We start from the raw sequence: 26,750 nt of genomic DNA, 5'->3' as shown, positions 1-26,750 counted from the left end.
GTATATACCACTGACCATATGGCGGCAATATCCACGTTGGCCTTTGTATACAGATTATTTTCAGCAACAGAGCGGTCATCGGCTGAGGTTCTCCATCCACTATTGGGGTGCGTCACCCAGTTATAATCATGGTTACCTGGTTAAAGGCCCACTCAGAGGTTTCGTTCCCCCCCCCCCGCCAACAGCGCTGTAAACCTGTCCTGCGCCCACACTTAGCCGAACGCTGCAGGGAGAAAATCTTTATTCCCCAGGAAGTGTTTGGGTTTCAGTCACCGCTCTGAATATAGGGAAAGCAGCAGCTGTAACTGCACCCCGGCACTGACTGACAACCGGCCCCAATGCAGAGCGTGTGTCAGTCACCGCTCTCAGCAAAAAGACCAGCAGCTGTAACTGCACCCCCAGCACTGACCGACACACGCTCTCATTGGGACAGCTGTAAGTCAACGCTCTCAGTAAAGAGAGCAACAGCTTTAACTGCACAAATGGCACTGACTGACATATGCTCTGGATTGGGGCCGGCTGTCGGTCACTGCTATGAGTATAGAGGACGGCTGCTATAACTGCACCTCCAGCACTGACACACGCTCTGCATTGGGGCCAGCTGTCAGTCATCCCTCTCAGTATAGAGAGCAGCTGTAACTGTGCCCCAGGCACTGACTGACACATTGCTCTGCATTGAGGCTGGCTGTCAGTCACCGCTCTGCATATAGAGACCAGCAGCTGTAACTGCACCCCCCGGCACTGGCTGACACACGCTCTGCATTGGGGCTGGCTGTCAGTAATCTCTTCAATTATAGAGAGCAGCCGCTGTAATTGTGCCCTTTGCACCGACTGGCACAAGCTCTGCTTTGGGATGGCTGTCAGTCACCGCACTGAGCATAGAAAGCAGCAGCTATAACTGCCCCTCCGGAACTGACACACGCTCTGCATTGGGGCCGGCTGTCAGTCGAGGCCAGGGTGCGGTTAAAGTAGACGCTTTCTATACTCAAGAGTGGTGGCTGAACCAGTGCTGCCCCCGTGACTGAAACCGAATGCTGCTGAGGGGAATAAAGTTCATATTCTTACCGCACTGTTCGTTTAAGTGCGGGCGCTGGACAGGTCAAGCACACCATGAACCTGCTGATTAGCCTCATATCTGCAGATGAGTAGTGTTTTTTCTAGTGACAGGTTCCCCATTAAACAGTGCAGACCAAATTCATTGTGTTGGTGCCAGAATTTTGCAGTAACACACCTCCAAATGTTCCCCAAATTTTTGTGCAACCTTTGACATTTTCTCACCAATTTCTGCCGAATGTCAAAATGAGGAGAGGTGAGGAGGAACCAGGAAGGTACGTGACAGCAAATCCATTAACACTGCATCAAGGACATGGAGCTGACATTGGACCTACCAGCACATCCAAACTCAGAAGCTCACACCATTCCTTTGCCTGCAGATGATGGCTGCGTTATTCAACTACTATCTGCCTCCAACAACCACAAGTGGAGCGGAGATGTGTCTGCAGCTGTTAACTTGTTAAATGATGCGGTCCATCTGAGAAAGCAGCACTCACAGACCGGCGCCTGGAGAGTGCACACCTCTGAAGGACCATTGGTGCTACCACGATGCAACCTCACGGTTCTGATGGCTTGCCATGAACGCTCACATGAGATCTACTGAGCGCCACCGTGCCAGTCATTGACTGTGCTCTGTTATATTCCTGCCTGTGGCTGGATTTCATAGGAGAATGGGATATTTTTCTATACCCAGCAAAACTGTGGAATTGCTGGGTATAATACAGGAAGGACGACTGCAGCCTCAAGTCTCCTAATGGGATTAACAAATATCATGAAAATAAAAAAAATAATTAAACACACACAGTTTGAATCACAACTTACCCCACATTAAAGGGAGTCTATCAGCGCAAAATGACTGTTCAAACCAGTACAAGCATTTGGTGCATCAAGGCGGCCAATCACTTATATACACCTTCCCACCTACTTGCTTTCCACCCTTCTCTGCTCTATGAAGCCAGAGCTGTCAAAGAAGAGGGGGCGGAGATAGAGGGAAAAACAGGAAAGGATTGGCTGCACCTTTGTTCACTGAGCAGCGGGACTTTGTTTGAACTGTCATTCTGTGCTGACAGAGGACCTTTAACAATAAAGAAAAAAAAAAAAAAAAAAAAAAAAATACACCAGATCCCATACTCCAGTCCCTGAGTGGAGCAACATCTTCGGTGGAATGCCGACCAGTGATGAAGTGCGCCAAGCTCATTAGGTAGAGTGCACATCTTGCTTCTGTACATATAGCATTAATGGGAACCAGTCATATATAATAAAAAAAAACAACAAAAAAAAAAAAATATTAACCAGTAGATATGGGGTTAATCTGCAGATTAATAGCGTTCTGAAGCTGCCCGACGCCCGTACCAAGAGCTCCGGTGTCAAGAGGAAATAAACTTTATCCTCCTGGCATTTTCGGGTTTTCAGTCATAAGGGCGGTGATCAGCATATAGGCTAATGCTATGCACAGAGCAGTGACAATTAATGCGGATCGGCTGTCAATCAGTGCCACTGGGACAGTTATAGCTGCTGCTCACTATGCACAGAGCGGTGACTGAACTAATGCTGAGCCGGCTGTCAGTGCCACAAGAACAGTTATAGCAGCAGGTCACTATGCACAGAGCAGTGACAATTAATGCGGATCGGCTGTCAATCAGTGCCACTGGGACAGTTATAGCTGCTGCTCACTATGCACAGAGCGGTGACTGAACGAATGCTGAGCCGGCTGTCAGTGCCACAAGAACAGTTATAGCAGCAGGTCACTATGCACAGAGCAGTGACAATTAATGCGGATCGGCTGTCAATCAGTGCCACTGGGACAGTTATAGCTGCTGCTCACTATGCACAGAGCGGTGACTGAACTAATGCTGAGCCGGCTGTCAGTGCCACAAGAACAGTTATAGCAGCAGGTCACTATGCACAGAGCAGTGACAATTAATGCGGATCGGCTGTCAATCAGTGCCACTGGGACAGTTATAGCTGCTGCTCACTATGCACAGAGCGGTGACGGAACTAATGCTGAGCCGGCTGTCAGTGCTGCAGGCACAGTTATAGCAGCAGGTCACTATGCACAGAGCGGTGACGGAACTAATGCTGAGCTGGCTGTCAGTGCAGCAAGAACAGTTATAGCTGCTGCTCACTATGCACAGAGCGGTGACGGAACTAATGCTGAGCCGGCTGTCAGTGCTGCAGGCACAGTTATAGCAGCAGGTCACTATGCACAGAGCGGTGACGGAACTAATGCTGAGCTGGCTGTCAGTGCAGCAAGAACAGTTATAGCTGCTGCTCACTATGCACAGAGCGGTGACTGAACTAATGCTGAGCCGGCTGTCAGTGCTGCAGGCACAGTTATAGCAGCAGGTCACTATGCACAGAGCGGTCACGGAACTAATGCTGAGCCGGCTGTCAGTGAGCGGGGACAGTTATAGTTGCCGTTCACTATGGAGAGAGTCATGACTGAAGCTGTGCGGGCACCACCCCAATAACTGAAAGCCCAAGACTGCGGGTAGGAAGAAAGGTCATTTCCTCTCAGCAGCAGAGCTCTCAGTGCAGGCGCTGAGCAGCTTCAGAACTCCATTAAGCTGCAGATTAACCTCAGAACTGCAGGTTAATAGCAGGTTGTTTTTTTTACCAGACAGGTTCCCCTTAAGGCTGGCATATGAGAGTTTCAATGTATGGGGACCCATGTGCCTACAGTTTAACTTTATGGTTGAAGGGAAACAGCCTTTGCTTTTTTGCTTCACTTTTCCTTTATCCTCTTCAGCCCCCGAGCCCGTTTTCACCTTCATGACCAGGACAAATTTTACAATTGTAACCAGTGTCACTTTATGAGCTGTGGCATAGTATGTTAAGGGAGATACGTGTCACTGTGCATAGTGTGGCCAGTGATATAAAGCCAGTGTTTTTGCCTGCACCTGCCTTATTAGGCCGGGATAACACTACCGTGTGTGATGCGAGAAACTCATGCGAGTATCTCTCATCAACACCCGGCGCTACAGCTGCATAGAAATACATTCAGCCGCAGGTCCTGTCCTGAGTGCCGGCGGTAGCGCCGGGTGTTGATGCGAGAGACTCGTGCGAGCTTCTCGCATCACACATGGTAGTGTGATCCCGGCCTTGTAGGGAATCTTCTGCCGGGGTTTCCGTCTGAATCACGGTGTCGCTCCATTTTACACCGACTCCAACTCCACCAAAATGGACACGACTCCACAACCCTTTAGACGACTATTCTTCAGGTCGGTGTGATTAGTTTCACTAGATTTACTGTATACGCGTGCATAGGCCAACATTTTCAGCACATTTTTTTGTGCTGAAAACACCCCCTCGGCTCATAGACGAGTCATTGTCCAGAAACCTGGCGGGGGGATAGGGAGCGGTGGAGCAGCGGCAGACGGCTGTGGCACAGTGACCGTTGCAGCCGCCGGCAAACAGAAGACATCATACTCACCCTCCTCACGCCAGCAGCTCTTCCTGTGCTCAACGGTCTTGTGGTACCGCTCATTAAAGGGAATCTGTCACCCCTTTTTTGAGATATCATATAATGATATCATTCAATTGTGTGTCAAACAAAGAGTCTCTTAGTACTTTTGCTTCCCCCGACCCCGCACCTTTCATGCATAAATACCTTTTTTATATCGGTTCAGATGTATGTAAACTGCCGCTGTCCGGTTCGCTGGGCGGGGCTTATTCAACTGCTCCCCCCTCCCTGTCTTGCTCTACACAAGAAGAAATGCGTAGAGCAAGACAGGGAGGGGGGGAGCAGTTGAATAAGCCCCGCCCAGCGGACCGGACAGCGGCAGTTTACATACATCTGAACCGATAAAAAAAAGGTATTTATGCATGAAAGGTGCGGGGTCAGGGGGAAGCAAAAGTACTAAGAGAGTCCTTATGTGACACACAATTGAATGATATCATTATATGATATCTCAAAAAAGGGGTGACAGATTCCCTTTAAGGTAATGAATAGGCACGCGTCTCCACTCCCATAGGCGCAGAGTGCATATTCATTATCTTAATGTGCGGTACCACGTGACCGCTGAGCACAGGAAGAGCTGCCAACGCAAATGGAGATGCAGCAACAACGCGAGGAGGGAGAGTAGGACGGGGTGGAGGGGGTGACCCATGCATACAACGACGGGATGGGGGACTGGGGGAGCCACACATAGCAGGACAGGCATAAGGGGATAATGCATACTCGGCTTATACTCGAGACAATAACCTTACCCAGTTTTCCGTGGCAAAATTAGGTGCCTTGGCTTATACTTGAGTACATACGGTATATATTTTTTTTATATTTGGCTGCTGTCACACACCAAAAACGCTTTTTATTGCTCATCACCATATTTTGAGGGCTATAAATGTTTCCATTTTTTGGCCGACAGTCATGTGGCAGCTTGTTTTTTGCGGGACAAGGTGACGTTTTTATTGGTACAGTTTTTGGTCAAAGAACATTTTTTGATTGCTTTCTATTCCATTTTTTGTGAGGCAGAAAGAACAAAAACCAGCAATTCAGGAATTGTCTTTTTGTTTTCTTTTTCTGCCATTCCGTACGTGGTAAAAATTCAAAAGGCAGCTTTATTCTTTGGGTCCGTACGATTACAGAGATAACACATTTATATTTTATGTTTTGGCGCTTTTACACAGTAAAAACTATTATTGTAAAAAATTTATTTTTGCATTGCTACGTTGAGTGCAATAACTTATTTTCCAGCTGATCGTGTTGTATGGCGGACTGTTTTCTGTAGGACAAGACGACGTTTTTCAGCGGTACCATTTTTATTTACATTTGTCTTTTTGATCACATTTTATTCTACTTTTTGTTAGGCAACATGATGAAAAAGCAGTTTTTTGCTGATTTTTTTTTTCTGATGTTCACCAGTGAGTTAATTTTATGGGGCAGGTCATCCTGGATGTGGCAATACCAATCACGTACTTTTTTTTTTTTTTTTTTACATAAAAATAGAAATTTATTAATACAGTAGATTGTAAAAATATATTAAGGAAAAAAAAAATAAAAAATAAAAAAAATCAGAATATAAAACAATTTTATTTTTTTTTTCCCCTTTTCAACTTGCTCCCACTATGGGATTTTCACTTTCAGCAGCCTGATAGTTCTGATAATCCATTGTAATGCAGGAGCATTGCAATGACAAGCCCCAGAGAGAGTGCTCTGCGCATGGTCTGAGGGGCTTGCCATAGCCTGGTGACCTGGATGTCATGACATTGGGTCGGGCCATCACGATGGCGCCAATAGGGAAGGTAGCTTGATTTGTAAAGGCACACACCTGTCTATATAAGACTTCACAGCTCACAGTGCATGTCAGACCAAATGAGAATCATGAGGTCAGAGGAACTGGCCAAGGAGCTCAGAGACAGAATTGTGGCAAGTCACAGATCTCGACAATGTTACAAAAGAATTTCTGTAGTACTCCATAATCCTTACCAGACATATGAAAGCCCACATAGAGTTAGCAAAAAAAAAAAAAAAAAATACATGAAAGACTCCCAGACTGAGAAATAAGATTCTCTGGTCTGATGAGACGAAGATAGACCTTTTTGGTGATAATTCTAAGCGGTATGTGTGGAGAAAACCAGGCACTGCTCATCACCTGCCCAATACAATCCCAACAGTGAAATATGGTGGTGGCAGCATCATGCTATGGGGGTGTTTTTCAGCTGCAGCGACAGGACGACTGGTTGCAACTGAAGGAAACATGAATGCGGCCAAGTACAGAGATATCCTGCATGAAAACCTCTTCGAGTGCTCTGGACCTCAGACTTGGCCGAAGGTTCACCTTCCAACAAGACGATGACGCTAAACACACGGCTAAAATAACAAAGGAGCCGCTTCAGAACAACTCTGACCATTCTTGACTGGCCCACCAGAGCCCTGACCTAAACCCAATTGAGCATCTCTAGAGAGACCTGAAAATGGCTGTCCACCAACGTTCATCATCCAACCTGACTGAACTGGAGAGGATCTGCAAGGAAGAATGGCAGAGGATCCCCAAATCCAGGTGTGAAAAACTTGTTGCATCATTCCCAAGACGACTCATGGCTGTACTAGCTCAAAAGGGTGCTTCTACTCAATACTTAGCAACGGGTCTGAATACTTATGACCATGTGATTTTTCAGTTTCTTTGTTAATAAATTAGCAAAAATGTCTACATTTGTTTTTTTTTCAGTCAAGCTGGGGTGCAGAGTGTACATTAATGAGAAAAAAAATTAACTTTTTTGAATTTACCAAATGGCTGCCATGAAACAGAGTGAAAAATTTAAAGGGGTCTGAATACTTTCTGTACCCACTGTATATCTCAAGCTGGTAACAGCCCCTTTTATTTAAAATAAGATCTTTAGACAATCGGGAACATCTGTCCCTCACACAGATCTTAATCGCTGATTTACATAAAAAGAAAATATGGATTTCTCTGGTATCAAGATATCTTTTTATTCCACATTCTATGACTCGCATGCCCATAGAAACAGTTTACCAGGGTAGTCCCTTCTGACACATCCCTTTAAATTAATACTATGCAGGTTAAACTAAGGTTTTCCCAACAAACTACACATCCATGTGCTCATCTTCTCATGCTGGGTCATAGCGCCTGCAGATTGGACTGCATGTGCAATGTGCCAGGTTCAAATGTTAACTTCCATCAATGAGGGATTGGAAGTGATGCGGTTTTACATTGGTGACTGTTTTGCAGCGATTCCATGGCGGTGCAGCCCCCTGATGTAGGCTTCATCCCTCCGTTTTTTTGAGGAAGCGTGTGGGATTTAGATGCTCCAGATTCATGAAGTGTGTGCGACTCCAGAAATCTTACTCCAGTCAGATACTGGAGTGACATTTCTACAATAGGTAGCGCAACAGGTTGTCGTAAATGAGAATAGCTGTGCCTTCCGGACGCCATCCATTTTGTCGTAGCTGAGAGAAACTGGTGTGAAAACAACAGTTTGCGACTTTCCAAAGCTGTTATGTCAGAATTCTAGCATGAGCACTTTGATGAATCGGGCCCGATGTTTCCATGGGGTAGTAATAAGTTCTGCAAACCCATGAAATGATGTGGATTGACAGCACATTGTTCTCTGCAGTCACTTTCAAGCATGTGATGCTCGTTCACACTCAACTGTGGCAAGTAACAAGTGTTTACAGTGTGAAAATCACACCTGAAACCAGATAAGGTGGGAGTTGACTCAACCTTGCATTGTGTGTCTGTGTGCCACAGTAAGCATGGGGAACAGATAGAGAAGAGAACTGTTTGAGGACTTAAGAATCAAATTTTTGAACAATATTAACAATCTTAAGGTTGCAAGTTCATCTCCAGAGTTCTTGATGTTTCTTTGTCTATGGCGCCCAACATAATAAGTTTACAATCCATGGCACCGTAGCTAATCTCCCTGGACTTTTACGGCAGAGAAAAATTGATGAAATGTTGCAACAAAGGATAGTTCGAATGGTGGATACGCAGCCCCAATTTAGGTTTAAATAAATTCACGCTGTCCTGCAGGCTTACAGTGCTTCAATGTTAGCATGAACTATCCGTCCACATTTGAATGAAATGAAACGCTGTGGCAGGGGACCCATGAGGAACCCACTGCTGAAACAGAGACATAAAAAGCTAGACTGTAGTTTGACAAAATGTACACGAGTAGCCAAAATCCTTCTGGGAAAGCATCTTGTGAACAGATGAGACCAAGATGGAGCTTTTAGCTAAAGGACATCATTCTGTTGTTTACTGAAAATGGACTGAGGCCTACAAAGAAAAGTACACAGTACCTAAAGTCATGTATGGTGGAGGTTTTGGGGTTGTTTTGCTGCTTCTGGCACTGGGTGCCTTGACTGTGTGCAAGGCACCATGAAATTTGAAGATTACCAAAGGATTTTGAATCTCAAGAGTGCCCAGTGTCAGAAAGCTGGATTTGCAAGCTAGGTCATGATTCTTCCAGCAGGACAAGGACCGCAAACATACTTCAAGAAGCACCCAGAAACAAATGGAAACCAAGAGCTGGAGAGTGGTCAAGTGGCTGCAATGAGTCAGGATCTAAATCCTATTGAACATCTATGGAGAGATCTTAAAATTGTTGTTTGGACTGGAGAAGGCACCTTCAGATAGGAGAGACCAGGAGCAGTTTGTAAGAAGGAGAGTAGTCCAAAATTACAGGTGAGTGGTGCAAGAATCTTGTTGATTATTATACGAAATGATTGATTGCAGTTATTAATTCTGTATCTGTCTTGTTAGATGTTACTTGTTGTATCTGTTGTTATATATTATGTTGCCTCTTTGTCACAAAGAATTCCTTGTATATATGTACTTGGCGATAATAAATTTGATTGATTGATTGAGGTAGTGCAACCAATTACAACAATTTTGCCTAGCGAATTTTTGGGGTTGTGGGTGAAATTATGTCCAATTTGCCCCTTTTTGCTGTTTTGTTGCGTTGTTCCAATACACACAAAGGAAATAAACTTGTGTATTGTAACAAAACAGGTGTAACTGCAATCATTTTTCCGGAACAATTTCAAGGGTGGCAACACGTCAGCCATGACTGGCCATGCTTACAGTTTGCATAAACTCTTCACTCCACTTGACTTCCACAGAGCTGAAAATTTAGCAATTTGATTTTAGCGTTGCTGATGTGTCTGTAGATTACGCAGTCAGAGTCTGGTTCTGGAAAAAAGGGCAATGGTCCAGGTTAAAAAGCCTCTTCCTAGAATGTTAATGACACCCGTTAGAGCCCAGGGTTGTCAGATTCCTCAGAATAGTTGCCATTTTACAGATAACAGCCCCAGGGCAGCCAAACAACATCATAATCTCTCACAGAAAGAGACATCAATTAAGGAAGACAATGTTTGTGGGAGACCAAACAAAAGCCTTTGGAGTAGACCAGGACACTTCTCACTGGGCCAGCACATTCCTGGCACTAGACTGCCATTGACATAATGAGAACTGACAACTTAACCCTTAGCAGGAGACCAAGCTCTAATGCGGCCCATCTCGAATGACTCCAATATCACCAGCCCCTCCACCATCCACCTACACATGAATGCTGTGTGCAAGTTATAATCTGCGAGCTTCTCCTGCAAACTGTCCAGTCATGTCTGCTAGATGAGAACATTTTCAAAATAATGTACAGAATTCAGCAAAATTGCAAGTTACCGAAGAAAAAATGGGGTCACTGTGTTGCACTGATGCACCTCCATGCCGTGAAGGACCTCTGTCAGACTACAGAGCAGGTGGCAGACCATGCACCTCTCACTGCATAAGTCTTAGGACTAAGGAGCATGTGCCACAACATGCTGTAATGGTCGATACACTACTGTACCAGGAGGCCTTTTTTGGTGAAGATAATACTACATGTTATGGCAACTAGATTCTGTGATGAGACATTGATCCAAAGAACTAGAGGGACAGGATAAAACCACAATCTGCTTTGAAGGTGCTGTGGCTCAATGTGACTGGTGGCCACATGGAAATACGGGAGAACATTACTGCCGAGGCCAAGTCCTACGTGGAGCTTCCACTTGTCACTGCTTTTCAGGCACATAAAATTTTATTAGAGCAGAACGAGGTCCTTCATCAGGTGCAGACATACAGAGAGCTTGTATTCAAACCACACGCAAGTGAGAAAATGGTGCCAAAGACTGAGTTTGGACCAATTACCTACGGGTAGGTACAAAAAAGGGGGTAGACAATTAACAAGACGTGAACATCTAAAAAAAAAAAAAAATAAGATCCTGGTAAGAGTAGTAATCCTAAAGAATTAAAATAATATTTTGGTAAAAAAAAAAAAAAAAAAATCCTTAGAATTCCACAAGACGTGTATGAGCCGATCGGGGCTTCCCGACAGGGGACAACACTTCTAGCAGTCGTTATATCACAAGCTTCTGATAAAGGCTGCCCAACCATATTGTGAATAGGGATGAATGAAATATGGTTCATCTAAGACCACAGACGGTAGCGTCTCATGCAGACTGAATGACCAAAGGTAAGACATCACCTATGGCAGCCTGGATGGATCAAAGAAGGGGAGCACATCTCTTTTCAGTTTGGAGTCATGGCGGTCAAGGTGCTAGTGAAGACATCCAGCAATCCCGTTGATGTGATGAATACTTGTACAATATATAGGAATAAGCCATGGAAAAGTAGTTATCTACGTATGCAATAATGGCGTACAGAAGAGAAGTACAAGAAACTAGACATTATGGCTTGTGCAGTGACCCAATCCAGGGAACCGGTCATCAGGATGCTGCTAAGTAAACTACAGGCATTGTCAGATTGGAGCAGTTACACTGAATAACCCCTTCCCGACATTAGACTTAGCCATACGCCCAAGTTGCTAGGTACTTACCGACCTTGGACGCAGGGCTGTGGAGTCGGAGTCGTGGAGTCGGAATAAAATGGACCGACTCCTAAAATATATAATAAATTGGGTACAGTAGTTCAATGCAGAATATGCTGAATATTTTTTCATAGGAATTTGGGAAAGTTATGAAGTGTCCTATAAAATGACTGTTCTATTCCTGATCTAAGGCTACATTCACACACAGCGTTTTTCCTGCGTTTTTTGAGGATACGTTTTCAGTTGCAAAAGCAGATCAGCTTTTTAAAAAACAGCATCACCTGAAAGGTTTTTGAGCTCATAGATAATGTTTTCAATAGCAAAAGCAGATTAGAAATCTGCTCTATATATCCATTTATCCATATCTGTCTATCCATATCATATCTGTACCAAAAAGAATGAAAGCCGGATAGCACACAGACTAACACTCCTTTTTTTAGCACCAGTCAGGTACACCTCATAGCTGCCCAAAATGACGCCCAGGACAGGCATTGCTCGTCTTCAGTAACATCAACATCAACTGATAGTTGGAATAAATAGACTGCATTCATCACCACATCTTAAGGTGCAGGCTTTATTTTCAAGTGTTGGGGACACTTTCAAAGTTTTCCCAAGTGCATTGGCAAAAACCATCAAGCGCTACAAAGAAACTAGCTCACATGAGGACCGCCCCAGGAAAGGAAGACCAAGAGTCACCTCTGCTGCGGAGGATAAGTTCATCCTAGTCACCAGCCTCAGAAATCGCAGGTTAACAGCAGCTCAGAATAGAGACCAGGTCAATGCCACACAGAGTTCTAGCAGCAGACACATCTCTACAACAACTGTTAAGAGGAGACTTTGTGCAGCAGGCCTTCATGGTAAAATAGCTGCTAGGAAACCACTGTTAAGGACAGGCAACAAGCAGAAGAGACTTGTTTGGGCTAGAGAACACAAGGAATGGACATTAGACCAGTGGAAATCTGTGCTTTGGTCTGATGAGTCCAAATTTGAGATCTTTGGTTCCAACCACCATGTCTTTGTGCGACGCAGAAAAGGTGAACGGATGGACTCTACATGCCTGGTTCCCACCGTGAAGCATGGAGGAGGAGGTGTGATGATGTGGGAGTGCTTTGCTGGTGACACTGTTGGGGATTTATTCAAAATTGAAGGCATACTGAACCAGCATGGCTAATGAAAAAAAGTTTTTTATGGTTCCAGCACACGATGTGAAAAAAATTAAGAAAAGCCTTTATTTAATCCATAATTAAAAAATGCAATTCCAGTGATGATAAAAGCATGTGTAGGCTACCACAGCATCTTGCAGCGGCATGCTATTCCATCCGGTTTGTGTTTAGTTGGACCATCATTTATTTTTCAACAGGACAATGGCCTCAAACACACCTCCAGGCTGTGTAAGGGCTATTTGACCAAGAAGGAGAGTGATGGGGTGCTACGCCAGATGACCTGGCCTCCACAGTCACCCGACCTGAACCCAATCGAGATGGTTTGGGGTGAGCTGGACCACAGAGTGAAGGCAAAAGGGCCAACAAGTGCTAAGCATCTCTGGGAACTCCTTCAAGACTGTTGGAAGACCATTTCTGGTGACTACCACTTGAAGCTCATCAAGAGAATGCCAAGAGTGTGCAAAGCAGTAATCAAAGCAAAAGGTGGCTACTTTGAAGAATCTAGAATATAAGACATATTTTCAGTTGTTTCACACTTTAATTATATAATTCCACATGTGTTAATTCATTGTTTTGATGCCTTCAGAATGAATCTACAATTTTCATAGTCATGAAAATAAAGAAAACTCTTTGAATGAGAAGGTGTGTCCAAACTTTGGTCTGTACCGTATACATGTACATAGTGTATTACATATTTACAATTTATTACAGTTTTTTGTGTTCTAAAGTTGTATTCCAATAAATAGAACATAATATCTATCTAAATATCTTGATTATTGGATCATAGAAATGATTAAATGTCTGATGTTCACATTGTACTACAATAAATTTTTCACTTAAATATAAGCAATATATGTGGGAGTCGGAGTCGGTGTAAGGGAAATTGAGGAGTCGGAGCCGCAGGTTTGGCTTACCGGCTCCACAGCCCTGCTTGGACGTATGGATACGTCCAGGCGATCTTGTGTGCACAGTGATTGCCGTCGGGTGTCAGTTGATTTAGACAGCTGTCTCCTGGCACTCGCCCCGATGTCCTCACACACATATATATACACACACACACACACCCCCAGATGTCCTCACACACATATATACAGTGCTGGCAAAAATTAACCCCTTAACCCCCAAGGATGGTTTGCACGTTAACTCTGGATCGCTTCCATGGATCTCCGTGATTCTGGCATTATTTTCTTGAAACATATTGTACCTCATGTTAGTGGTAAAATTTCTTTGATACAACTTGTGTTTATGAAAAAAAAACCCGGAAATTTGGCAAAAATTTTGCAATTTTCCAACTTTGAATTTTCATGCCCTTAAATCAGAGATATGGCTCACAAAATACATAAGTAACATTTCCCACATGTTTACTTTACATCAAAACAATTTTGGAACCAAATTTTTTTTTTTGTTAGTAAGTTATAAGGCTAAGTGCACACGTACCGGAACTCTCGCGGACATTACCGCGAGAATTCCGGAATTCCAGTCCGCGGGGGGGGGGAAAAAAAAAAATAAAAAATAAAAAAAATAGCATTTTAAATTCCCGCGATTATCCCGCGGAAAAACTAGCATTTTGTAAGCGTATTTAGCTTGCAAAATGCTAGCGTTTTCCAAGCGATCTGTAGCATCGCTTGGAGAACTGATTGACAGGTTGGTCACACTCGTCAAACATAGTGTTTGACAAGTGTGACCAACTTTTTACTACTGAGGCTGCCTATGCGGCATCAATAGTAAAAGATAAAATGTAAAATAAAAAATGGTGTTATTCTTACCTTCCGACGTCCCGCGCAGCCGTTCCCAGTAATCCTTTGCGAAAATGCCCGCGATGACGTCCGTTCTCGCAGGATCGCGATGTCTCGCGGTAATTCGCGATGACGTCGCGCGAATGACAGAGACTTCACAATCCCGCGAGAACGGACGCCATCGCGGGCATTTTCGCAGAGGACTACTGGGAACGAGAGCATGAAGAGAAGCGGGAAGACTGCGCGGGACGTCGGAGGGTGAGAATAACAATATTTTTTATTTTTAAAGTCTATTTTTTACAGGGATATGGTACCCAAAGCCCGGAGGACAGTCTCCTCTCCTCTGGACCGTGGGTACCATCCGCAATTGTTCTGCTTACTTTTCGCATGGTGTGCACAGCCACATGCGGGAAGTAAGCGGAACAATGCATTCCTATGGGTGCGGGATCGCCGCGATTCCGCAAATTAGTGAGCATGCTGCGGTTTTTACCGCAAAGCGATTCCGCCGCGGTAAACACCGCAGCATTAGCACAGCATTGCGGAATCCCATAGGAATGCATGGGATGCTTACTTTTCGCGTTTTCGCGGCAAAATCGCGCGGTTAAAACCGCCGCGAAAAAAACGCCACGTGTGAACTCAGCCTTAGGGTTAAAAGTTGACCAGCGATTTCTTATTTTTACAGACCAGATCACATTTGAAGTTACTTTGAAGGGTCTATATAATAGAATGGTGTCACTTTTGGGTATTTTCTAAAAACTGCACCCCTCAAGGTGCTCAAAATCACATTCAAGAAGTTTATTAACCCTTCATGTGCTTCACAGGAATTTTTTGAATGTTTAAAAACAAAATATGAACATTTAACTTTTAGTTCACAAAAAAATTACTTCAGGTCCAAATTTTATTTTACCAAAAGTAACAGGAGAAATTGGACCCCAAAAGTTATTGTGCAATTTTCCCTGAGTACGCCGATACCCCGTATGTGCGGGTACCACTGTTTGGGTGCATGGCAGAGCTCGGAAGGGAAGGAGCGTTGTTTGACTTTAATGCAAAATTGGCTGGAATTGAGATCGGACGCCATGTCGCGTTTGGAGAGCCCCTGATGTGCCTGAACAGTGGAAACTCCCCCACAAGTGACTCCATTTTGGAAAATAGACCCCCCCAAGGAACTTATCTAGATGTGGGGTGAGCACTTTGAACCCCCAAGGGCTTCACAGAAGTTTATAATGCCCGGGCATGATAAGAAAAAAAAAAAAAAAAAATCATTTTTTCCACAAACATGATCTTTTAGTCCCCAATTGTTTATTTTCCCAAGGGTAACAGGAGAAATTGGACCCCAAAAGTTGTTGCCCAATTTGTCCCGAGTACGCCGATACCCCATATGTGGGAGAAAACTACTGTATGGGCACACGTCAGGGCTCGGAAGGGAAGTAGTGACGTTTTGGAATGCAGACTTGGAATGGTCTGCGGGTGTCATGTCGTGTTTGGAGAGCCCCTGATGTACCTAAACAGTGGAAACCCCACAATTGTAACTCCAACCCTAATCCCAACACACCCCTAACCATAATCCCAACCCTAATCCCAACACACCCCTAACCCCAACTTTAGCCCCAACCCTAACGGGAAAATGGAAATTATTACTTTTTATTTTATTATTTTTCCCTAATTAAAGGGGTGATAATGGGGGGTTTGATTTACTATTTATAGCGGGTTTTTATGTTTGTCAGCTGTCACACGCTAAAAGACGCCTTTTATTACAAAAAATAGTTTTTGCATCACCACATATTGAGAGCTATAATTTTTCCATATTTTGGCCCACAGAGTCATGCGAGGTCTTATTTTTTGCGAGACGAGTTGACGTTTTTATTGGTACCATTTTCTTGCACGTGACATTTATCGAGTTTTATTATTCGGATCAGTACGATAACAGGGATACCTCATTTATATCACTTTATGTTTTGGCGCTTTTATACAATAAAAACTTTATAAAAAATTTTTTGCATCGATTTATTCTGCGAGCTATAACTTAATTTTTCACAGATGATACCATGTTTATTTCCGTCTTTTGATCGCGTGTTATTGCACTTCTTGTTCGGCGGTATGATAAAAAAAACAATGCTTTAAGGGGTTCACTAAAGGGGTTAACTAGTGGGACAGTTTAGGGCGGGTCGTTACGGACACGGCGATACCAAATGTGTACTTTGTGTTTTGTTTTTTTTATTTACATAAAGAGATTAATTAGGGAATATTTCTTTTTTTTTTTTTTTTTTTTTTTTTTATGAATTTTTTAAAAAAAATTTAAACTTTTTTTTACATTGTCCCAGGGTGGGACATCACTATGTAGTGTCAGATAGCTGATCTAACACATTACAGAGCACTGTGTCAGATCAGCGATCTGACAGGCAGTGCAGGAGGCTTGCCGATGCCTGCTCTCAGCAGGCACTGAGAAGCCACCTCCCTGCAGGCCCCTGCAGCCATCTTGGATTTGGAGGCCTGCAGGGAGGAGGCCCGCGGAACAACACAAGCACATCGCTTTGTTCTGAGGGTCTCAGGGGAGCACGCAGTGAGCCCCCTCCCTGCACGATGCTTTCCTATGCCACCGTAACATCGATCAGGTTTGATCACAGTGTTCCAGGGGTTAATGTGCCGAGAGCCGTCCGTGACCGCTCCTGGCACATAGTGCCAGGTGTCAGCTGTGATAATCAGCTGACACCCGGCCGCGATCAGCCACGTTCCCTCTGTGAGCGCAGCTGATTGCGATGTCGTACTATCCCGTCCATGGCCATTAAGGCCCAGGGCACATGGACGGGATAGTACATCATATGTCAGGAAAGGGTTGAGTATTTACAGCAGTGTAGCAGGAAGTGGGTTTTGTCCTCCAGGGCCTCCTGGTCAAAGTGTAGGCACAGTCTGTCTGCCCTGGGCTTGTAGCTCTGTCTGTGCTGGCGGACCTCGATGGCCAGATTGTGGGCACGGAGTCTATATCGGCTCAGGATCTGTCGGTCTCTGGGAGTTTCTCCAGATATGGGGCCAGTCTGTAGTCTCTCTGTAGACTCCGGTACATGGTCAGTTTCTGAGAGATGCTGATCTCATTCTTCCACACACTATATACACCCCAACGTCCTCACACACAGATATATACACCCCCACACCCCCCGACATCCTAACACAGAGATACACATACACACTATATACACCCTAACGTCCTCACAGATATATATACACACACCCCCCCAACGTTCTCACCCACACATATAGACCCAGATGTCCTCACACAGATATATATATATACACACACAAACACTATATACACCCCGAGGTCCTCACACACACACAGATATATACACCCCAACATCCTCACACAGATATATATATACACACACACACACACACACTCTCTATATACACTCCTAAGTCCTCACAAACACATTATATATATATATATATATATATATATATATATATATATATATATATATATATATATATATATATGCACACACACACACACTATAAACACCTCTAAGGCTAGTTTCACATTAGCGCTTACGGCCGCAGCGTTGGGCTGCGCACGGCCGCTGCTAAGCCCCGCCCCCTGCCGCGCCTCCGCCGGTAGCTCCACCTACGGACGCATGACGCTGCATGCGTCCCCTATCTGTAGCACTGGGGACACAGGCCGTGCGCAGTATGCGTTTGGCGGCGCATGCGTCCTTTTGACGCTGCGCCGACCAGCGCCAAACGCAACAGGCTGCAATTTGGTGCGCTCAGCGCAGCGTCGAAAGGACGCATGCGCCGCCAAACGCATACTGCGCAGGGCCTGCTTCCCCAGTGCTAAAGATAGGGGACGCAGGACGCATGCAGCGTCGTGCGTCCGTAGGCGGAGCTAGCGGTGGAGGCACGACAGGGGGCGGGGCTTAGCGGCGGCCGTGCGCAGCCCGACGCTGCGGCCGTAAACGCTAATGTGAAACTAGCCCAAGTCCTCACACACACACACACACACGCTATAAACACCTATGAGTCTTTGTGTATGTATATATATATATATATATATATATATATATATATATATATATATATATATATATATATATATATATATATACACACACATATATAGTAAGGTAGCGCTCACCAAGTGTATTGGGGGGCACTCACTTGGCAGCGGATTCATGTCACACAGGAACACTTTCCGTTAAACAGTCTATGTGGTTTATTGAACGGCATAAACCATATAAGGCAACGCAAAGAAAACAGTCTTGTACCAGATAGATCAGTGTTCACATTAGAGCTCCGCTCTCAGTTCTGAGGCCACAGTTATTTCCCCCCTGTCTGGGGTTACCTCTGAGGAGCTCTTGCTCCAGACGCCGACTCTGGGTTAGTCCTTTCACTCGGGGAAGCGGCCGCACTGTGCTCACCAATCCAGACAGTGCCTTATTCACTAGGCCGCCCCACGGTTCCAGAACCACAGTCGGGCAGTGGCTTCCCCAAACACAGGCTGTCACAGACTCTGTTCACACACGTGGCCGGTCCAAGTGCTGTTCAGGGATCCGACCCTACTCCTTGGGTCTCCCACCACCCCGGCCTCACCAGGTCCAGGGCCTCAGCGGGTGCTATTCAGGACGTCCGTCCCCTCCTGAGACCGTCCAACACTCACCCTTCACCGGGTGCTATTCAGGGATCCGTCTCTACTCCCAGGAACTCCCAACACACCGGCCTCACCAGGTGCTATTCAGGAAGGTAGCACACCTTCCAACACCTAAACCCTCCAGGACCTTCCACCCTGCACCATCCAGGTACACACTCTCCTCCATGTGACCTACCCTGGTCACCTTATATGGTCCGTAGCCACGCCCACCGGATCACATGGCTACGACCTCATCGCAGGTCCTATTCAAACACCCAGCCATTCACACACACATACAGCTTTTACTATGGGCGTTCAGACACACCAAGCCACCTGAAAGCCTTCCCTGATACATAGTAACAAACACTCAGCATTACCTCTGCTGATTACCACATATTTCAGCTTCCATCCCAGGGCACCCACCCTGGGATGTATAACAGTCATCTACCATCCTGCCGTTCATCATTTCTCCATTACCATAATGGATTTGCCCGTGTGCATGACCCATATAGCGCCCCCTAGCTGTCACAGGGGTCACTGCATCACTAATATATGTGTGTGGACTTAGGGGTGGGTGGGTGTGTGTATATATATATATATATATATATATATATATATATATATATATACACACACATACATACACACACACACAGTGGTGCAGGGCTACAATTTTGTTTCTGGTGTCCTTTGACAGCTCTTTGGTCTTCACCATAGTGGAGTTTGGAGTCAGACTGTTTGAGGGTGTGCACAGGTGTCTTTTTATACTGATAACAAGTTTAAACAGGTGCCATTACTACAGGTAATGAGTGGAGGAAAGAGGAGACTCTTAAAGAAGAAGTTACAGGTCTGTGAGAGCCAGAAATCTTGATTGCTTGTTTCTGACCAAATACTTATTTTCCACCATAATATGCAAATAAAATGAAAAAAAAACAGACAATGTGATTTTCTGGATTTTTTTTTCTCAGTTTGTCTCCCATAGTTGAGGTCTACCTATGATGTAAATTACAGACGCCTCTCATCTTTTTAAGTGGTGGAACTTGCACTATTATGCTGACTAAATACTTTTTTGCCCCACTGTGTATATATATATATATATCTCTCTCTATCTCAATGTATGTATGTATGTCCGGGATTGGCATCTGCACCGTCGCAGCTACAGCCACAAAATTTGACACAGTCACACGTCTGGACCCCGAGAGCGTCATAGGCTATGTTGTGAGGTGAGATTATAACCCCGCGCATTCCAATTCACCAAACAATTTTGCCCCTATCTACATAGTGGGGAAAAAGTTTGTGTATCAAGCCCCGCCCCTCATTATGTCATAATGGTTGCCATGGCGACGCTAATGTCATAATAGGTTGCAATGGCGAAGATGCTGTCACAATGGTTGCCATGGTGACGATGATGTCATAGCGGTTGCCATGGTGATGATGTCATAAAGAGTATATGGGCACGGGACTATGGGATGGAGGATGTGTGATGGGTATTTGGGCACCGGACTGTGGGATGGAGGATATGTATGACGGGTATATGGGCACGGGACTATGGGATGGCGAATATGTATGATGGGTATATGGGCACGGGACTATGGGATGGCGAATATGTATGATGGGTATATGGGCACGGGACTATGAGATGGCGAATATGTATGGTGGGTATACATGGGCACGGGACTATGGGATGGAGGATATGTGTGATGGGTATATGGGCACGGGACTATGGGATGGAGGATGTGTGATGGGTATATGGGCACTCGACTATGGGATGGAGGATATGTATGATGGGTATATGGGCACGGGACTATGGGATGGAGAATATGTATGATGGGTATATGGGCATGGGCCTATGGGATGGAGGATATGTATGATGGTTATATGGACACTGGACTATGGGATGGAGGATAATTATAATTTGTTATAACCAACCACAGTTAGTTACTATGCCCGGGCAGCGCCGGGCTCTTCAGCTAATCTATATTAGTCCTCAAGATGAAAGGAGGACACCAAAGAGATTCCAGATAAAGTGCTATTTATTAGTCCATAAGGCTAGTTGCCCATACAGCGACGTTTCGGTCCTAGGGATTGTGGACCTTTTTCAAGCACACACAACCCCTAGGACCGAAACGTCGCTGTATGGGCAACTAGCCTGATGGGCTAATAAATAGCACTTTATCTGGAATCTCTTTGTCATCTTGAGGACTATTTTTGAGGTTTGGTATATGCCTGGAAGGCTTGCACCCGCATTGTTTATTTTTTGTGCTGCTATATACATATACCCCCAAGTCCTCACACACATATTTACACATACTATATACATCCGATGTCCTCACACACATATATGGGCACTACCGGTCAACCTAAAGAAAACCAACATCATGGTGTTCCAGAAGAGAAAGAAAAATCAGACCAGCACCCTTTATTTATCCTCAACAACTGCGCCCTTACAGGAACGGACAAATATACCTACCTGCAAGAGTATAGAAATTCCAGGCTCTACCACCCGTTGAGGGTGCTCTGGGGGTAAAAAACTATATACAAGTAATAAAGTAAACCCCGGCACTCAAATGAGGACAAAGGAATAAATGCATAAGTGAATTTATTGACACACTGCAAAGGGAACCTAACCAGAGAAACAGCACCGACGTTTCGGCATAAAGCATTTCTGCGGCGGCGTTCCGCAGCCGTTCCCACCGCCACATGTGCCTGTCCCGGACCTCTACTGCAGGTGTCCATCCATCATCCACTCACCTAGCATAGTGACCTGATCACTCCTCCACCCACGCACACTCTGCGAAATGTATGGAACCTTACCTCAATTTGAAAATACTCGGTTGTCCTGTGAGACCCGTGTTGTCCTGCTCTAACCAGTAATGCAACTACCTTGAGAAAGGCTTTATGCCGAAACGTCGGTGCTGTTGCTCTGGTTAGGTTCTCTTTGCAGTGTGTCAATAAATTCACTTATGCATTTATTCCTTTGTCCTCAGTGAAATATACCTACCTGGGCCTAGAGATTCACCGATGAGGGAGCTTCAAACAAGCCATAGAGACCCTGAAAGACAAGGCATGCAAAACCTTCTATGCCATACGAAGGAAACTACCATCTAAAGCCACCAGTGAGGGTCTGGTTAAAAATCTTCGACTATCATAGCCCCAATCCTCCTGTATGGCAGCGCAGTCTGGGGTCCTCACACCTACCCAGACTGGTCAAGGTGGGATTCAAGCCCAACAGAAATATTCCACCTGGAATTCTGCAAGTACCTTCTCCAAGTCCATCGGAGCACCTCCAACAGTGCTTGCCGGGCCGAGCTGGGCAGATTCCCTCTACACCTAACGGTTCTAAAGAGCGTACTGTCATTCCGGGCTCACCTACATAGGCGCAATCCAAGCACCCATCACCATAAAGCCCTGACACATGTAGGGGAAACAGAAAAACCAGGACCCTCGGAACAGCTCACCCAAACCCAACCTGACCAGAACACCAATCACAGCAACCTGACAAAAGCCGGAATCAGGCAGATGGTAGACGAAGGCCAGGAGAGGTACGTAAGCGACTGGAAGAACGACATCATCAGCTCACAGAAACTGACCATGTACCGGAGTCTACAGAGAGACTACATACTGCCTCCATACCTGGAAAAACTCCCGGACCCCAGAGACCGCAAGATCCTGAGCTGGTATAGACTCAGTGCCCACAGTCTGGCTATCGAATCCGGCCGACACAGGCAGAGCTAGAAGCCCGGGGAGGAAAGACTGTGCCAACACTGTGACCAGGAGGCCCTGGAGGATGAGACCCACTTCCTGCTATACTGCTCCAAGTACTCAGCAGTGAGGGACACTCACATCTCTTCCCGGATTTCATCACCATGAAGGAGGAAGAGAAAACATATATCCTGCTGGGGGAAGAAGAGAGAGCAGTGGAGATAGCAGCACAATATGTGAGCGAATGTCATAGACTATGAGAAAGAGAACTATGATATGCCATGGACTTCTATGGCCCCCACCCTGGATATGCCCCATCCCCCATCCACCTTCCCTATGCCATGGACTTCTATAGCCCCCCATCCTGGATCTGCCCCCATCCACCTTTCCTACAGCCCCTACCCAACATCCCTACAGTCCCTATCCCTATTCCCTTTTGTACACTTGCTTTGGCAAAACTAATGTGTATTTAGTCCTGCCAATAAAGCTTCTTTGAATCTTGATATATGCACACTATGTACACCCCCGATGTTTTCACAGATATACACCCCGATGTCCTCACACTAATATATATATATATATATATATATATATATATACACATATACACACACACACACAGATATATACCCTTTATACACTCCTAAGTCTTCACACACACACATATACTGTATATACACACACACTATAAACACCTATAAGTCCACATACACATATATACTGTATATATACACACACACTATATACACCCCGACATCCTCACACCCACACTTTATACACTCCTAAGTCCACACAAATTATATATATATATATACACACACACATACACCCCGACATCCTCACACAGATATACACACCTAAGTTCCCACACACGCTAATATATATATATATATATATATATATATATACACACACACACATACATACACACATACACACACACACACTATATACACCCCGACATCCTCACACACACACTATATACACCCCTAAGTTCCCACACACAGATATATACACACCCACACTTTATACACTCCTAAGTCCACACATATATATATATATATATATATACATATACACACACCCCGACATCCTCACACAGATATACACACCTAAGTTCCCACACACGCTAATATATATATATATATATACACACACACACTATATACACCCCTAAGTCCTCACACACAGATATACACACAACCGTTGTCCTCCTATCTGTACACCGTAGCATTAGGACGCTCCGCAGGTCTCCCCATTACACACAGTATATACACAGCTATATGACGTAGGATGATGCTCTGCACATAATACAAGCCCCAGGTTCTGCCCCCTGCTCCGCCATCCTCACCGTGCAGCAGCAGAATCACAACCCCGGTGCTTGTCCCTGTAAGCGCCATCTTGTTCCCGTGGAAGCTATAAGGACCACCGGAGAACGCTACACAGAGCTCCACCCACTGTAACGGTCGTACACAATCTCCGTACAGACACGCCCCGTACAGACAATCTCCGTACAGACAATCTCCGTACAGACACGCCCCATACAGACACGCCCCCCCGACACGCCTCGTATAGTCAAGCTCCGTACAGACACGCCTCGTATAGTCAAGCTCCGTACAGACACGCCCCCCCGACACGCCTCGTATAGTCAAGCTCCGACAGACACGCCCCGTACAGACACGCCCCCCCGACACGCCTCGTATAGTCAAGCTCCGACAGACACGCCCCGTACAGACACGCCCCCCCCCGACACGCCTCGTATAGTCAAGCTCCGACAGACACGCCCCGTACAACTCCGTGCAATCTCCTAACAGACACGCCCCGTGCATGCTTTTCCTTTTCGTTAAGCGCCACCTGCTGGTTAATCGTAGGTACTGTATCCGTGTTGCTCTCATAACGCGCGAAGTGTGCGCAGCGCTACGGAGCTCTGGGTGTGGGAGGAAACTACCAGGTCTGTGACTAGGGCCAAATAACCGGGATCCGATCCTCAGGACAGGAGCCAGATGACCTGGACAGCTGAATCTGTACAGCACGGCCGGAGACACACCAGTGACCTTAAAATCCAATTTTCTTCCTGCCCAGTCGGACGAGTGTCATGCACGCGGGGTCGGACTGGACCAACGGCGAACTGGAAGATTCTGCGGTGGGCTCAGGCACTGACACCTGCTGGCATACAGGGAGCAGCTGCCTAGGGCCCCCACTGCTCCAGGGGCCCCCAGCCAGTGGCGTGTTGCTAATAGCAGCTGCTGTGGAGGCCCCCGGTGCCAGCAGAGCAGCAGCGGGTGACAGGAGGCAGAAGCCGGCTGCTGCGGATAAAGCTTCACCCCACTGTTAGGCTGGTTTCACATTAGCGCTTTTTAAGCGCACGCACGGCCGGGGGTAGCTCCGCCCCCGAGCCGGCTCTCTGCCCGGCGTGCCCGCCCCTTGCTTGTAGCGCCGCCTCCTAGCGCACAGCGGCGCCTGCGATCGGCGCACCCTATCTTTAGCATAGGGTGCGCAGATCGTGCGCAGGCCGTGCGCTAGTTGCGCTTTGACCTGCGCTGCGCACTTTTGACGGTGCGCCGTGCGCGCCAAAATCAAACTTCGGATTTTGGCGCGCACGGCGCACCGTCAAAAGTGCGCAGCACAGGTCAAAGAGCAACTAGCGCACGGCCTGCGCACGATCTGCGCACCCTATGCTAAAGATAGGGTGCGCCGATCGCAGGCGCCGCTGTGCGCTAGGAGGCGGCGCTACAAGCAAGGGGCGGGCACGCCGGGCAGAGAGCCGGCTCGGGGGCGGAGCTACCCCTGGCCGTGCGTGCGCTTAAAAAGCGCTAATGTGAAACCAGCCTTAAAGAGAAATGAGTATTCTCTCTTCCCCTCACCCTCATGGCCGAGGAGAGGATCTAAATATTCATTTCACTTTAATAGCGGGCAGTGTTAGGTGCAGGCTGCGACTTAGGCTGGTTTCACACTAGCGTTTCACCGACCTGCGTCGGTCTGCGCACGGCCGCCGCTAAGCTCCGGCCCCCCGCCATTCCTCCTCCCGGCCGCTCCGCCTATGGGCTAATGATGCTGCATGCGACCTGCGTACCCTATCTTTAGCATTGGGTACGCAGGTATGCATTTGCTGGCACATGCGTCCTTTTGACGGTGCGCCGAGCGCACCAAAGTGCAACACGGTGCGTTTGGCGCAGGTCGGCTCACCTTCAAAAGGACGCATGTGCCAGCAAATGCATACCTGCGTACCCAATGCTAAAGATAGGGTACGCAGGTCGCATGCAGCATCATTAGCCCATAGGCGGAGCGGCCGGGAGGAGGAATGGCGGGGGGCCGGAGCTTAGCGGCGGCCGTGCGCTGACTGACACAGGTCAGTGAAACGCTAGTGTGAAACTAGCCTTACACTGCCCGTTATCAGGGCTGGCAGACCAGGGACCTCGCTCCCCCAGGGGCCCCCAGCACACGTGGCCACTATAAGTCAGGGGGGCCCGGCACCAGCTTCGCCCCCCAGTGCGTGCCCCATTTAACTGCATCATAGATGCTGATACAGTTGAAAGCAATGATGGAGGAGAGCATCAGATGACACTCCATCTCCCATCATTCCCCTCTGACACAGCCGATGCGCAATGAAGTCACTTTATCGCGTACCTGCTGTGTGCCGGGCAGACGGCAGCGCAGCTCCTGACATCTGAGCAGAGCCGGAATCAGCGTGGGAGCGAGGAGGAGAGGTGAGTATTGTGTTTGTGATTTTTATGATTTTTATATATATATATATCAGTGAGTCCTGGTTGCATTATACCCTATGAGGGGGTCAGCATTATACCTTATGAGGGAGGCTGCATTATGGGGGCTGCATTATACCCTATGAGGGGGGCTGCATTATACCTTATGATGGGGGCAGCATTATACGCTATGAGGGGGGCTGCATTATACCTTATGATGGGGGTCTGCATTATATTCTATGAGGGGCAGCATTATACCCTATGAGGGGGGCTGCATTATATTTTACGAGGGGGCAGCATTATACCTTATGAGGGGGCTGCATTATATTCTATGAGCGGCAGCATTATACCCTATGAGGGGGGTAGTATTATACCCTATGACAGGGTTCCCCAACTCCAGTCCTCAAGGCCCACCAACAGATCATGTTTTCAGGATTTCCCTAGTATT

General features: G+C 46.3%; 1 protein-coding gene across 1 annotated transcript in view; it reads right to left on the bottom strand.

Moving 5' to 3' along the window:
• JAM3 (junctional adhesion molecule 3) overlaps positions 1-24,098 on the bottom strand; it is a 91,207-nt gene extending 67,109 nt beyond the window's left edge. The window contains exon 1 of the mRNA XM_073570024.1: positions 23,953-24,098. Within this exon, the coding sequence (XP_073426125.1) occupies positions 23,953-24,001 (49 nt within the window). The 5' untranslated portion in view covers positions 24,002-24,098. The remainder of the gene's footprint in view (positions 1-23,952) is intronic.
• Positions 24,099-26,750: the final 2,652 nt, after the last annotated feature.

The sequence above is a fragment of the Dendrobates tinctorius genome, unplaced genomic scaffold (genome assembly GCF_039654945.1).
Source record: "Dendrobates tinctorius isolate UK_male_01 unplaced genomic scaffold, ASM3965494v1 ptg000028l, whole genome shotgun sequence".
Taxonomy (NCBI): Eukaryota; Metazoa; Chordata; class Amphibia; order Anura; family Dendrobatidae; genus Dendrobates; species Dendrobates tinctorius.
Note: the sequence above shows the minus strand (reverse complement) of the source record. Positions and strands in the feature narration are given on the sequence as shown.